Below are 17,048 nucleotides of genomic sequence, written 5' to 3'. Positions count from 1 at the left end.
AGAGTGTGTGTGAGACAGAAAGAAACGGGAGCGCGAGGGTGCTTTCACAGATATTAAAAGTTGCTTCTGATTATATTGAAACCGTTGTATTGATCAAGTCATGAGGGTGTGTTGACCGAGAATCTAGTCTTTTATTATATGTGTGGCAGCGTGTAATCGTGGGTGAGATGAGAGCGAAAGAGAAATAGCGCAAGGTTGTTTTTCAACTGCAATTTAAATACATTTAGAATATTACAGATATTATTTGCCATTCTTATCCTCTTTGAAATAACTGAAATAATTTGGGGAAGTTATATGGAACTGTTATGCGGTCAAGACCTGGAACAACTACATAGCTGTGCGTTTACTGAAAAATAATTGCACACCTTAGAAAGCCTGTCAACCAATCAAAATCAAGCATTCAGCAGCCCCTGGTATAAAAGCAGTAGACAGCAGCAGAGCAGACAGCATGGAGAGAAACAGTCATACCGATGGGTTTGTAGTCTGTAGCATCAAACGTCCTGAAGGACGAGCCAAATGGACTCTTCATCTGCTGCTCCATCATGTCATCCTCATCATCAGCCTGCAGCATTGCTACAACACATGCCAAAATGTCAGCAAAAACTGAACCAAAAGCAACAAACTACATGACACTCCAGAATACTAGCAAATGCTGAACCAAAAACAAACTCCATTAAAAAGTTTAATATTGATGTAAAAATGAACAAATTCAATAAAAATAATGTAGCCTTCAATTATTTCTCCTAAACATTGCATACATTTTTTAAAACTAGTCAAGAGCTAGTAATAAAATCAAGTAATTAAAGAACAGGGTAAACAGTGCATACATTTTTATCAGTAACTGCAGCAATAAAAATACTTACAAATATTTACATAATCTTTACTGTGTGATTATTAGATTTGCATTAATACAGATTTGATAGAGTCTGTGTTTGACTAAAAAGCAGACCTGTCTTTACAATTTACTGGGCTTAAAGCTACTAAAGTTATCTAGCAAAATATGGTGAGTCCTTTTCTTTTTCTTGTCAATATTGTTTGATTAATATATTATTTGATTAACATTTTTTTTTTTTTTTTTAATGTACAGTAATTTCAAATCAGTTGATTGCAACACACTCCAAAAAAGTTGGGACTGTCGACTGTTTACCACTGTGAAACATAACTATTTCTGCTGATAACACTTAAGCATTTGGGCACTGAATACACATGTTTATTAAGTTTAGAAAGTGGAATTTTCCCCATTCATTCATTAGGCAGATCTTCAGCTGCATTATTGTACATGGTATTTGTTGCCGTATTGTGTGCTTCATAATGCGGCATAGGTCAAAGTATTCAAAATCCTGAGGCTCTGGAGACATTAAAAGACACTTATGTATTCAGGCTGACAACCCTAGAGCAGGCCCCAGACCACGGAGTTGATTTGTTTGGAGAGTTCTGAGAAATGCAGCGAGAGATGTTGAACATGTCAGCAAAGGTTGTTGCTAACTTGGAGAATCTTGCTGTGATATGTCAATCGATCACTGAATCAAATTTCATGGAGGTGAAATTTGCTGATGTGGTCAAAAGAGTGTGGGATGTCCATCGGAGAGGGAATTATCTGCTAATCCGCTAGTGAACAAGGTGGATTAGGAGCGTGTCTGGAAAAAGTTGGAGGACATGTAAAACCATAGCCGGCAGAATAACGTCCATATCGTGGAAGTCCCGAAGGGAGTCGAGAGACAGATTATGGTGGAATTCCTGGATGGGCTCATTCAGAGTCTGCTCGACATAGCAGGCCATAAACTGAAAAGTTCACAGGGGAACTTTTCCCCTGTGAACTTTTCTCTGAATCAATACTTGATTCAGAGATCATGTGATGAAGATCTTGCGTTACATGAGGAAGGCTTTCTTGGAAGAACCCCAGCATTTTCCTGTTCCCAGACTTTGCAAACTCGACGAGAAACATGATCGATTCAAGGAATGCAAAAAAAAAAAAAAAAACATTTACAACAACGGCAGGTTGCTTTTGCACTGATATTTTCCTAGCCAAATTGAGAATAGATGCCAAGGATGGCCGTAAACTATTCACATGCTCAAAGCAAGCAATGTCCTTCTTAAAGTCAATTGAGTGTGTGGGTCGTGTTGTGGTGTTCACGTTGTGGCCGGGTGGACCGGGTCACTGAACATTCGATTGACTGAAGACTGCATGCTCTATTTGTGCTATTCCACCTTCGGGACAGTTTTGTGGATGAATCTACATGCTCTATGTGCTTATTCCTACTATTGGCTGGAGTTTATTTTATGGAGTATTTTGGGCCACCTCAATGATCATCCACTTGACAGTTTGAGGAACCTGCACGTTTTTATTTTTTGTGCTGTTCCGTTCCATTGGCTAGAGTTTGTTTTATAAATGATCTTTTGCGGTGTAATTCTGTATAATTTTTTTTTTTATAGAATCACCAGACTTGAGCAATCGGATGCCGAAGATGTTGCAGAGGTTCTTGTAGGCGTGCATGGACTGTTTGAGTTTCGAGGGATAGAAGCCTGTTGGCGCAGTCGTGCGAGAGGTTAATAATGTGCATGTTGTTCTTTTTTTATGTTTGACTGTTGCACTAATGTTGGAATGTGGTCATTATAATCCTGTTTTTGACACACAATCTATATTTCTTACATGTCAAAATGTCAAATGTTAATATGAATGGATTGTCTCTCTCCACGTAGAATGTAAATGGGTTGGGGCACCCCATAAAAGGAAGGTTACTTCTCTTTTTTAGCATGAGAAAAATTATATAGCATTTCTTCAAGAAACACATCTTTCCCCACAGGAAGCAGAAAAATTTGGAAAGATAGGGGAGATAATTTTTTTTTCATAGTGCTGGCTCAAGTAAGAGCAGGGGAGCGATTATACTGATAAGTAAACATCTACAATTCAAATGTCTCAAATAGAGAAAAGATAAATTAGGAAGAGTCATTATTGTTTTAGCTGAAATTCAGGAACAAAGTCTTATTTTGGCGAATATTTATGCACCTAACGTTGATGTTCAGGGCTTTTTTATAGATCCTGAAGGGATGTTGCAAGCTGCTGGCACCCAATATTATATCATGCGGGAGGAGATTTTAATCTTTTGATTGACTCAGTCCTTGATCATAGTGAAGCAAAAGTGTGCAAGCACCCTAGAACAAAAGTGACGCGTCGCAGGATCTGTAAAAATCTTGTTTTTTCAGATATTTGGAGACTTTTGAAAACATCTGGTATGTTGCCACATACAGAGAAAAATAAATCATATAGTTGGCACTTTAATGTATCCCTTTTGCAAAATCCTGAATACCAATAAATGTTAAAGGCTGAAATCAATGTTTATAAGGAGACCAACTGGTCCTCAGTATCCTCTGTGGGCATGGCTTGTGAAGCACTTAAGGCAGTTCTGGACCGGATCATACAGTATGCCTCATTCACCAAAAAATCCCAAGCAGGTTAACTCGTGGAGATGGAAGGGAAAATTTAAAGTGCAGAGGCAGAGCTGAAGTGCCAAATTTCATCTGATGGCCTCCTAGAATTGACCCGATTGAAACACCGATATAATACTATTTTGTCGTGGAAAGTGGAGTTTTGGTTGTTCAGGGCAAGAAAAGCAGAGAAGCTTTTGTCTAGATATATAAAGCAGAGAGAGTCTTTTTCTACCATTTCCTCTGCTGGTGAAATCTGCTGGAGGTTAAATATTTACCTCAGCCATTTATATTAATAATGGTTTTAAAGAATACCATCTTGATCTCTATAGTTCTACGTCTTCGTCTACTGAGTTTGACATTAGAAACTTTGTGAAACCATTAGAACTCCCCAAATTGAAGACTGAGAATAAAAAATTATCTTGATTCTGAGAAACTTAAGAGCGTGACGAGGTAATTAAGGCCTTGCCTACAGGGAAGGCTCTGGGGCCAGACAGTTTTGCCTCTGAATAGGCTCCACTTTTGTTAGAAGTTTATATGGAATCATTAAAGAATGGAAAGCTTCCTCCAACCATGACACAAGCCCAGATCAGTCAGATTCTTAAAAACAACAAAGACCCAAGCGAGTGCAAGACTTACCGTCCAATTTCCCTGATCCAGCTAGATGTAAAAATTGTCAAAAATATTGGCTAACCAATTAAGTTATGACATCTCTTATACATATTGATCAGGTGGGGTTTATTCGGGGCTGTAGCTGTTTCATCAATATCATGTTTTAGAAGGAAGGCCAATGAGAAAGGCATTGCAGTAATTAAGGTGTAAAGTAATGAAGGCGTGGACCAGAGTTTTAGCATCTTGCTGATTGAGCATATGGAGGAGGCAAGCTATGTTACGGAGTTTGTAGAAAACAGTTCTAGCAATGGAGCTGATATGCTCGAAGTGAAGGTAGGGGTCAAATGTAACACCAAAGGTTTACCGGTGTCGGATTATACGTGCAGAAGAATTGAAATGGCATGATCTGAATCTAGGATTTACCCTTTTAATCCTGGAATTCCTCGGCATCAAAGTAATGGACCAAGCCTCAACTTCCTACTGAAGGCCTGTCTTTGGACAATAAAATGGGCAAGACACTCTAAACAACCTAATTTAAAGAAAAAGTGTCATGGGTCAGAAAGGCCTGCACGACCTCCTGAACTTCCACACAGTGTTAAAGCAGACTTTTCCTTGAAAGGTTACCAAAAGACCATCAGATTTGCACAACTCGAATACCAAGACATTTCATCTTTTTACGCAGTCACAGTACTTTACCAATTTAGCCTTCTAAAATGTACATAATGCATGATTTATACAACACCTAGTCTTGATAGGTAATTCTGAAATTTTCTTTGAACTGTGATAACTTGTATAACTGGCAAATTAATGATTATAGCCTGATGTACCTCTTTAAAATGTGTGTAATATTTTATCCATGTGGTATAACAAAGGAATTAACCAGTACGATTTGTAACCAGGGATTTTCATGTTTTGTTAACTACACATATAATATACATAAAAAAAAAAATTTCATGTTTAGTATGTAAGCATTCGCTGGCGTATGCAGAGAAAGCTGATGACAACGAATATCATGTCTCTTGTATCATTCTCAAGATATAAAAGGTTCATAATTCAATATGCACTATTTTTGAGCGGGAGATTTGTAAGAATCTGAAACAAAGGACTTGATAAATCAACTGTCGGAAAAGACAGCCCAGTTGACCATGTGACTCTGAAAAGTCACTTCTGATTGGTGCAGGACACCTTTGGGGATGCGGCCAATTTCAGTTCAAATATTTCCAAACAGGAAGAACTTTCTCTCCTTCTCTTCCTCTCTTCAGTCATCTCTCTCGCTCCGCTGACTGCTCAGACTTCCTCTCTTCTGCCATGTGAGGTTCAAGGAAGCTCGGGACTCGACGTCCCGAGAAATCTCATCACTCTCTACGGTTCACACACCCATGAGAAGGCCTTGCTTCAAAGCCAACCTCATCATTCATACAGACGATAACTCTTCAATCTTACAGAGGTCCAAACCATTAACAGAACGGACTTTCTACCAAGCACAAAGAACCAAGCAACACAAAGAACACAAGGAAACTCCAAAAGACACACAAGTCCATCTCCAATATTGTGCTCAAATGCTGGTGTATTAATTAAATAATTTGGGTAATCCGATAGCAAACTGATGTAGACTCAAAGAAGGATAAATGGGTCTTAAGGTATTGTCAACAGACTCTAGGGCTGGGATAAACGATAATTTTTGAAACGATTAATCTAGAAATTATTTTTTCGATGCATCGATTAATCTAACGATTCATTTTTTTTTCTCAGTCCGATTCGATTTTGATTCGATTATCTCCCCATTAATTGACTAATAGCAATTTATACATGTTGATTTACATATCTGAATGAAAAAAACATGAATTCCTTAACATTGCAATATATGTTTATTGCTCTTAAAATTTCAAAATAAAAGACTACAAGTGCAAAGTAATGTATTCTTAGTCAGAGGTAGCATTCAATAAAACCTTGAAGCCTTGAAAACACATGGTCTATTACTAGCTTACTGAAAAAAAGTGCAGATTAAAATAACAACAACTTGTCTTATTATAGCCTACTCCAACAGAGAGTGCAAAGTGGGGAGTTGAAAAAAAAAACTTATAATATGTGATATTATTTTCAATAAGCCATGAGAATAATATCACTCCAATAAGTGAATTAATCATAATTCACTTAAAAAAGCTAATTTCTTACAGTAGAAATTGTGAGCGGATACAACGAAAAGTTGTATTACAATTTTAATGGTGGAGAGTTATTTATTTACTTAGTTATTTGTCATTTATCTAATTTAGTTATGGTTGTCGAACACGACTAATTCCATTATACATTTCATTACCTAATAATGTACAATAAGGACAGTTTAATTGAGTTCATATCTCACATATTTTAATACCCTAAATTCCCTTCTAAATGTTGCATACCAAATATCCTTACACTGATGGAGACTGATGGATGGTTATACCCATCAAGACCAATGTCTACAGAGAAATCAGAGTACTTAGAAATTAGACTAACAGTGCCATTGCAGTTTTCCCACCAATTTTAACAGATCACTAGACCTCCATCAGCTGCCTCTCTATGTCGTAACTAAGCAAAAATTTGTTATTTTCAAACTTATAACAGGACAATTTGGCTTAATATGCCCCTCCTGACCACAATTAAAGCAGATAACTTTCCTGGAGTCCCCCATCTCTTTAGAATTACCAAACTTATACCTCTGGAATCTTGAGTTTTACAGCTAGCTCCAGGGTCACACCCCCAGCCCTCAAGACTCAGGGACTGCACAAACTGCTCAAAAATAATACTCCACAGTAGGGCTGGACAATAAATCAATATCAATATGTATCGCGATTCAATAACTCAACTGTGATATGATTTTTAAACACATTTCTGATATTTCGAAAGGGACACATATAATAGAGCCAAAATTGTACGTCAATAGGATGTGTACACACAGAAGTCTTATTTAACCATGCGGTCATATTATAATTATAAAATTATCTTGCGTCCTCCATAATATTTTAGGTTTTGTCTGGGACAGAGGGGTCTCTTAGATATTCAACTGCAGCCATCCCACTGATCTACCACTTAACATCATATTGAGCAAAACTCAAAACAACAGTAGATCTACATTATTAGGCTAATATCAGTTCACAAACAAGCTACCAAACAAGCTAGGTAATGTCATAATCGCTAACGTTGCGGACTCATGAAAAAATACATCGGTTATCATATTTTGTCATGACTAATTTATTAATGACTCCACATCATCTGTATTTAAGAGAAAATAATCACTTCATCCAATGCTTAAAGTGAATAAAAAGGCCTTGTCACTGCCAGCCAATTTGGTGGAGTTCCACAATTGTTGAAGCAATTCGAACTCCACCGGACTTGTGTTTGTAGGTGAAGTAATGGGGGAAAGCAGGCAGTAGACCAAACCACTGTGGTGCAAGGGAGGGGGGACTCAAAATGTTTCTGAACTTAAAACACATTTTTTTGGCCCGTTTGTATTGTTTTACTACTTGGTTATTTTAAGTATATATCATTATTTTTTTACAATACACAGCGTGGTTTTTAATGCCCCAGCAAGTTTTTGTTGTTGCTCACTTTTTTTCTGTTTTCTGCAGCAACTCACTTTAATATTCTTTATCCTAGCTGAAGAACCTTTGTTTCATGTTGTAGTTTCAAGTTAAAAATATTAATATTGACAAAGGAGAGCAGTTTATGTTTATTTGACATTTCTTGTTTGTATGAAGGATAAGTGAAAATAAAAGGTGAATATGAATTTATTTGTACAGTTTTTACTTCTTAAATATTATATAATTTTATAAGAGGAAGTTTCATAGATTTGGCAAATTCATTTTTCAGACATTTGTAGGTACAGACATCCATTGTGGACGTTCTTGGCAGTTTTTCTGAGGCTTTTATATTGTTCATATCGATATCGGATTTAAATTGTATTGACCAAAATGTATAAATATATTGTGATATACATTTTTTCCATATCGTCCAGCCCTACTCTACAGTATTTCCTGTAGGTTTCACCCACTTCTTGTAGAGGTCTTTCAAGCGATAGAGCCCTTTAGGAGTTTCAACTGACATACACATTGTGTTCTATGAACCGCTGCCATTCAAATTCATTTATTTCATACTTGGCAAGAATAGCTTCTTTCACTTGACAATAGTCCAGGGAAACCTGGGCATTCATTGCCAAATAAGAACTGCGGGCTCATTCTGTTAAGATTGCAGCCAATCTTACTGCTCAGTCACATCTTGGCCAATGGTAAGCTGTGGCCAGCCTCTCAAAAGTAATGAGAATCATTCCTGTAATAAACTCCTTAGTACCATTGTAGCGGCTCTTCCCTTTGTAATTTTAAAGACTGACTTGGACCGAAGTCTCACAATTGGTGTCAAAAGTGGGATGTGTAGCCACTGCCCAGTCACATCTTGGTAAGCTGTGGCCAGCCTCTCAAAAGTAATGAGATATTGCTCAATGTCATCTGAATTCTCCAATTTAGTAGGCATTATCTGGTACTTGAAAAACTTAGTGGAATAAGTTAAACTTCCACACAGGTCTGCAGAATTGATTTTCAGGAAGAAAAAAGAAAAGTCACAATGAATAAAGGTTACAAAATAAAAAACACCTGTTTCTGAGTTGAACCCAACTGAGAAGATGTGGCAGGACCTTACATGGGCAGTTTATGCTCAAAAATCCTTCAATGTGGCTGAACTAAAGCTGCAAAGAAGAGTGGGACAAAATCCCACCACAGCAACATAAAAGACTGATTTCCCACTATAGTAAGTGTTTGGTTGCAGTTGTTGCTGCTTAAAGTGGCACAACCAGCTAATTTTAGGGGGAAATTACTTTCTCACATGGGTGATATAGGTGTTGACTAACTTTTTTGCTTCAACAAATAAAATGATAATAAAAGTGTTTACACTCAGGTCGCCTTTGTTTAATTTAGTATGAAAAATACACAAAAGAACAAATCAGAATGGGGAAGATACTTTTTCACAGCACTGTATGAGAGAATTGTATTATTATATATGATTAATATTATAATAATATTCATCATGCCTATTATGTGTTTGTTGTAGTCTACCGATTGTTTGGTTACCATCATGGAATAAAAAAAATAAAAAATAATAATAAACAAAAACTAGTTTTGCATATCAGACACAAACAAAAATAACTTTTTTGTAAAAATTCAACAACAAAACAATCAAAAATATTAGCAAAATGCACTGATATGATCATAACTGAACATGTAACAGATGCCTTTTCCATCCAAAGCAAATTAATGCACAATTTAAAGTTACAGTCTGCAAAATAAACAGATTTAACAGTGAAGAGCAGGGCACTATTCTTCGTGGGTGGATTTCTGAGTTATCTGGATTTCATTTTTGAAAATTTGACCTGATTCTGGATTGTTCCGTTCTTCAAAGCTCCTTAGAGTTGCTGTCATAGCAACAGGTCTCTGAGCTAAACCTGCTGTGGAGCAGGTTTATTTAATGTAAATAGGATTAGATAAGCATATGTGATAAGTCTATCCCAGCTGCTGCATTATTTTTATCAGATCCCCTTTTGAACCAGAGGAAATTATTTTGTAATAATTGAAAGTTATATTTCATTAAGTTTCATATTTTGCAATCATGTCATATTTCTATATTTATAATTTTATTATTAAAACATGAATATCAAATCATTATTTATGTAATTGGTGTATATGCATTTTTGCTACCTCTGTCCAGTATTAAACAGTCTAAATACACCTTATCATAGTATATACACCACTTTAGATGCAGCTTCTATCCCACCTTAGCAATGTAAAGATAGCTTTGTATTCTGTACAATTCATCCATGCTTCAACTACAATGCAGACAGTCTGCTTTACAAGGGCATATCCAGATGGGCCTGTTATGTTATGTTACGTTACGTGATGCACTGTTATTTTTTATTTGTATTAATCCGTAGACATATAGCAAAAGAAAAAATACAAAATATATACACTGAATCAACATTTAACCCCCACTATTAACTCTCCCCAATCACCAACCCCACCCTGACCCCCAACAAACACCCAGTGGTCACAATACACACACACACAAATAATAATCATATATAATTAAAACAACTCTTTTCTCTCCACAGCCCCTCCCCCCTAGAGTCCCCCAAAAACAAAGTAATTGCCCCATTTCCTAACTAAGAAATTCTGAACCCCCAACCTTCTGCTTGACCCCTCTTCGAAAGCAGCCACCCTCCTCGAAAGCAGCCACCCTCCCCATCTTCGCACACCACACCGGAAATTAGGGCGCTCAATTAGACTTCCATCCCCTTAAAATAATTTGCCTGACAATCATAATACTGGTCAGAACCCTATTTTTTTACGCGTTTATCCCCCAAATTTAGGACCGCCCAATCACCCAAAAGAGTCTGCGGCAAAATGAAATTTGAGTGCCCAAAATGTCACACATAAAACTCTGAACCTTCAACCAAAATTCTTGGATCTCAACAACACAAAACCAGGGAGGGGGTTCTCTCAGGTGGAAGCGACCAATGAGCTAAATGTCTGAGACCGAATACATAATACAACAAAATCTTGGGTTTGCCTAGCCCACATTTGTCAATCAGCCTATGCAGTTTACTGCAATGTAATCTGGAATGTTTACCATTCCAAATGAAGGACTTCGCTATGCTATCAAATAGCTTTAAATAAGAGAGGGGGACATCTACAGGGAGATATTGTAGCAGGTAGTTAAATTTTGGAATACAATTCATTTTAATAACATTAACCTTCCCAATCATAGATAAATGTAATGACGCCCACCTGCCTACATCGCTCGAAATTCTTTTTTATTAAGGGGTCAAAATAAAATAACTAAATCAGACAAATTTTCTGGGAATAAATGCCCAAATACTTAATGCCCTGTTTGGAACACTGGAAGACACCCGGCTGGAACAGTACGCTATTAGATCCAAAGCTTTGGATTTAGACCATTTGACTCTATATCCTGAGTCTTAGAAAAGGAATTAATAATTCTATGGAGGCAAGGCATAGATCTAATGGGGTCGGAGACGAATAATAAATTAACATCTGCGTAAAGTAAAAGATTATTTTGCCACACCTCCCGCCACCACCCCTGGAAAATCATCCTCCCTTCTTATCGCGGCTGGTACTGTAGAGCGGCCTAATGGTTCCAGGGCAAGACAGAACAATAATGGGGAAAGAGCGCAACCTTGCTGGGTGCACATATCCAGAGTAAAATAATCTGAAATGAATCAATTTGTTTGTACCGCCACTACCGGGTGTCTATAAAGTAACTTAATCCATCCAACGAAAGTATTCGCAAACCCGTATATTTATAAAATATTAAAAAGACAATAAAAAAATTGTTTTTTGCACATTCAGTTTAGAATATCTTTACATATTAAAGAGTACACCCAATTAGTTCCTCACAATAATGTAAAGAAACACAAACCTCTAACTACACATTATTTCAATATAAATGTATAGCTTATTTAGAAAAACTTTATTGTTAACTAGTATACTGGATAATGTAGCAGCAACATTAACAGTAATTCCAGTATAAGTCATATGAAATGAAGCAGTTTTTTTTTTTGCAAAATTTTCTTCAACTTGTATCTGGACTTAAAAGGATTCATCTCTTTTTTGTTAAATTTAGTTGCAAGACATCAGTCCAGTTTTTGTTCACAGTTATTTTTTGGAACCCATTCAACAAATATTATTATAATAGTAATATATCTCAATTGTGCCCTCACGCTTTTATTTTGACATTACAAATTTACCAATTATGTGAGAAACGCGCAAATATTGCGCAATGCGTGAAGGCTAAACATTTCCGCAAGAGTGTGTGTAAACAGCAGTGCCATTCACTGACGCCACTCAAGTAAGTGGCTTTGAATAAAATGCACTAGTCATACTTTGTGTTTTTATGTTTTTTTTTTTTAGATGTCATTTTTTGAGCTTGATAGTAACGAACATGACTAACACACATTATCGGATTTGGATCGGGCTCGTCAGGCCAATACCTGATCCGTCTAAAAGCTTCAGTATCGGTGCATCTCTAATAAGAACTGTCTCAAGTGCCTCCCAAGCCATGCCAACAGATAATACGGAGGACCAGTTTGTCTCCATATTAGACATTGATTTCAACCTTTAGAATTTGTTGGAATTCAGGATTTTGCAAAAGGGATAAATTAAAGTGGCAACTATATGATTTATTTTTCTCTATATGTGGCAACACCTCTAAATTCCCGATACTGGGTTCACGAGAACGAGACGATATTTTAATACATACATACATAGGCTACGACTGGCCTTTTATTCAACTTTGGGATGGGTGATACCACTATTTTCTTTTTGATCTGATACAAAGTACTTTTAGGCCACTGTTTGTGTCTTGTCACATTATCTGCTGTTCCACCGGTTACCCAAAATGCTGCCACACAAATGATTTAAATGTGGCGGGTAAATCTTCTATCCTAATTTCACCCTCAAATTCAGTCATGCTGATATCGCGAGACAGCTTTTCACCTCGACGAGAACTATCGTCACGAGAGACAATCAAATCATATTAACATTGTACATATTAAAAAATACATTGTGTCAAAAGTAAAATTATAAAGACCACATTCCAACATTGGTGGAACAATCAACCCCCGAACTTTCCCCAGAAACAAACGAAAAAAAAAAAAAAAAAGGGTGCACATTAACCCCGCACACGCCAGCGCCAACCAGCGTCCATCCCTCTAAACTGAAACAGTCCATGTATGCCTACAAGATCCCCTGTGACAACTTTGCCATCGGATTGCTCAAGTCCTATACAAAATTTGTAAAACAGAATTACACAACAGAAGATAATCTATAAACAAACTCCAGCCATTAGATAAACACAAAGAATGTGTAGATTCATCCACATAACTGTCCCGATGGTGTGTTATTCCACAAAACAAACTCCAGCCTCTAGCAGAACCAGTACACACACACACAAAAAAAAACTATATATATATATATAATAATTAAAAAAAGGGCAGTTCAGTTTACTCGGACAGTCAATTGAATGTTTATTGTTGTTGCTGTGGCTGTTTCCATGCTTTGTCAGGTCCAGAAATTATCATAGCCTTTTAAAATAATTTTGTTTGGCTGATGTAAATATGCATGGTGATGGCTCTCTGCAAATATCTATATACATAAAGATTTTTTAAGTATCTGTGATGACAAACTTATATTCAAAAATATTTATGTTCCACATAAGTCATAAGTTTACTTCAGCATAAGGGTGATGGAATCAGAATAATTTTGGGGTGAACTATTCCTTACAAAATGCATACACTTGTTGCAATTGCGTTGTTTTAACTTGTTTAACTGATGTTAAGAAAACAAATTTATGCTTGTGCGTGTGTGTGTGTCTCTTACCTCCATAAATGACAGTTCCATTGTTGTTGAAAACAATCCTGCACTGATCTAGAGCTGGTACAGTGTGAAGAAGATGAAATGTTCTCAAATCCCACTGACGCTTGAGTCAAAGCAAACAGCTTCAGAAACATGGAGGATCATAGATATCATAGTAACACCCAACACATTGACCTTAGTTCAAAGAGAGAGTATTTAAAGTGGCACAGTAGTTAGCTGGTTTTCTGCATTAATTGGTCATAAAATGTGATCTCATCTTCCAAGTAACAAGAATAGACAAAGTGTACTCAAGCTAACACACACAAAAATTATTATCTTTCATGTCTTTATTGAACACGTCCCAATGAACATTCACAGTGCTGTGCTTCAAACATTGATCAGGAATTAGACACACACTCTCAGTTTAAGTCTAGACTAATCTTTTCAGCTAGGCATCCACTTAATTTATCCATCAACTCAGTTATGCTGCATTAGTTATGTCTGCCAGAACCAGAAACACATCTCATACTCTATAATCCTGATTTAAAGTGAATGGCATCTACTCTAATCTGTTTCCCTGTCTTAACCTCAGGATACATATCATGGTTACCAGAGCCTGCCAGATCCAGCTCCGGTCCTGCCTGATGTCAGACTCCCACTACTACGTGTTGCTGAGTAAATTAAGTCCACTACCTGATATCACCTCAGTCTACTACAATGGATTTCACAGAGGATGAACTGATGCCAGCACCAACCATCAGACATGGGATACTTTACTGGACACTGCCTGAAACTTGGACTTAAGATGGAGTCCACCGGAAAGTAATCTGCCACAAGCTTACAGCCGAACTGCAAAGGATGGACTACACTCTTAAAATGGAATACATAGATAATAAATTAATTACCAGCTATAGCCTTCATCAGCCAAATAACAAAAGACAATGCATCTGTTTGCATTTCTGCAGCTAAGAATGTAAATGTGACTTCAGTCATTTAACTTACAGTAAATACAAAAGCTTTTTCTTTAAACATTGACCCCTAACACTTAATTGGTTATGTGTTGTACAAGTAAAGCTTTAAAATGAATAAATTAACTAATATTGGCATTGTATTCATTTTGCGGGAACTGGGCCCCACAGTGAGCCTGGTTTCCCCAAGGTTATTTTTCTCCATTAACCAACATCTTATGGAGTTTTGTGTTCCTTGCTACAGTGGCCTAAAGCTTGCTTACTGGAGGTCTAAATGTAAAGAATTATTATTATTATTTTTTTTTTAAAGGCGCGATTTAAAATCATGTTTTATATTTATTTATTTATTAATTAAACCACACTATAACGACTCTAAGATATTACTATCTTACAGCTCTTTCTGTTAAAGCATAATTTTCTGTAAAGCTGCTTTGAAATGATGCGTGTTGTAAAAAGCGCTATACAAATAAATAAAAGAAAATTACATTCTTTGGAAAAGTAAACGAACCATCGGATTTAAATCCAGGTTGATCCACATTTGGCAGCAAATTTTAAAGCCATTCTGTTGTGAATTTACTTCGATGTTTAGGGTCATTGTCCTGCTGCATCACTCAACTTCTACTGAGTTTACGCTGGCACACATCAACCCTGACATTATCCTGTAGGATATCTTGATAACCTTGGGAATTCATATTTCAACTCAATGATGGCAAGTGGTAAAGACCCTGAAGCAGCAAAGCAGCCCCAAATCATGATGCTCCCTCCTCCGTACTTCACTGTTGGATGATGTTTTCATGTTGGTGAGCAGTGCCCTTTTACGCCATATGAAGTGCTGTAGTTCTTAAACAATTCAACCATCAGTCCACAAAATATTTTCCCCAGAGTGTCAAGGTGGTCTTAGGCAAACTTCAGACATGGAGCAATGTTTTTGTTGGAAAGCAGCTGCTTCCTTCATGGTGTCCTGCCATGGACAACATGCCCGTAAAATTTTTTCTGTATGGTAGACAAAAGAAAAAAATTGGGCTCAATTAACCATTTTCCCTCCCCGGTGTCATGTGACTCGTTAGTGTTACAAGGTCTCAGGTGTGAATGGGGAGCAGGTGTGTTAAATTTGGTGTCATCTCTCTCACACTCCCTCATACTGGTCACTGGAAGTTCAACATGGCACATCATGGCAAAGAACTCTCTGAGGATCTGAAAAAAATAATTATTGCTCTACATAAAGATGGCCTAGGCTATAAGAAGATTGTCAGCCTGTCAGTGCTCAGACCATACGCCACACACTGCTTAAAATGTTTCTGCATGGCTGTTGTCCCAGAAGGAAGCCTCTTCTAAAGATGATGCACACGAAAGCCTGCAAACAGTTTGCTGAAGACAAGCAGACTAAGGACATGGATTACTGGAACCATGTCCTGTGGTCTGATGAGACAAAGATAAACTTATTTGGTTCAGATGGTGTCAAGCATGTGTGGCGGCAACCAGGTGAGGAGTACAAAGACAAGTATGTCTTGCCTACAGTCAAGCATGGTGGTGGGAGTGTCATGGTCTGGGGGCTGCATGAGTGCTGCCGGCACTGGGGAGCTACAGTTCATAGAGGGAACCATGAATACCAACATGTACTGTGACATACTGAAGCAGAGCATGATCCCCTCCCTTCGAAGACTGGGCCGCAGGGCAGTATTCCAACGACCCCAAACACACCTCCAAGACGACCACTGCCTTGCTAAAGAAGCTGAGGGTGAAGGTGATGGACTGGCCAAGCATGTCTCCAGACCTAAACCCTATTGAGCATCTGTGGGGCATCCTCAAACGGAAGGTGGAATGTCTCTAACATCCACCAGCTCCATGATGTCGTCATGGAAGAGGACTCCAGTGGCAACCTGTGAAGCTCTGGTGAACTCCATGCCAACGAGGGTTAAAGCAGTGCTGGAAAATAATGGTGGCCACACAAAATATTGACACTTTGGGCCCAATTTGGACTACTCACTTTTGTTGCCAGCGGTTTAGACATTAATGGCTGTGTGTTGAGTTATTTTGAGGGGACAGCAAATGTACACTGTTATACAAGCTGTACACTCACTACTTAACACTGAAGAAATTACACTTTGCTACAATGTAGTCACATGAAAAGATATAAATCAAATACTTACAAAAATGTGAGGGGTGTACTCACTTTTGTGAGATACGTGTATATAAGATATATATATATATATATATATATATATATATATATATATATATATATATATATATCTGTCACTCTAATGTTCTCATTGAGCATTCTGCTGTGTGCCCTTTGAGTCATCTTGGCTGGGCAGTCACTTCTGGGGTAAGTAGCCACAGTACTAAATTCTCAACATTTATAGACAATGTCTAACAGTGTACAGATAATTCTCCAAATTCGAGATAACTTTGTAACCATTTCCAGTTACTCAAAGCAACGATTCTTGATCGTACAGCATTGTGAAAAATGATTTGCACCCTTCATAATCTCTTCTATTTCTGTGTATTTTTCATACTAAATTGTTTTAGATCTTGAAACGAGATACAACATAAAACAAAGGCAATCTGATTAAACACAAAATACAGTTTTCAAATATATATATATATATATATATATATATATATATATATATATATATATATA

The 17,048-nt window shown here is 37.2% G+C and overlaps 1 protein-coding gene across 2 annotated transcripts in view; it reads right to left on the bottom strand.

Moving 5' to 3' along the window:
• The window catches only part of LOC127620829 (DDB1- and CUL4-associated factor 1-like), a 158,479-nt gene that overhangs the window by 35,056 nt on the left and 106,375 nt on the right, over window positions 1–17,048 (bottom strand). For both annotated transcript variants that reach the window (XM_052094086.1, XM_052094085.1), the window contains exons 20-21: window positions 13,458–13,551; window positions 469–573 (exon numbers count right to left, since the gene is read on the bottom strand). In XM_052094086.1, the coding sequence (XP_051950046.1) occupies window positions 469–573; window positions 13,458–13,551 (199 nt within the window). The remainder of the gene's footprint in view (window positions 1–468; window positions 574–13,457; window positions 13,552–17,048) is intronic.

Source organism: Xyrauchen texanus, chromosome 27 (assembly GCF_025860055.1).
Source record: "Xyrauchen texanus isolate HMW12.3.18 chromosome 27, RBS_HiC_50CHRs, whole genome shotgun sequence".
Lineage (NCBI taxonomy): Eukaryota > Metazoa > Chordata > Actinopteri > Cypriniformes > Catostomidae > Xyrauchen > Xyrauchen texanus.
This window is presented reverse-complemented; position numbering and strand designations above follow the sequence as displayed.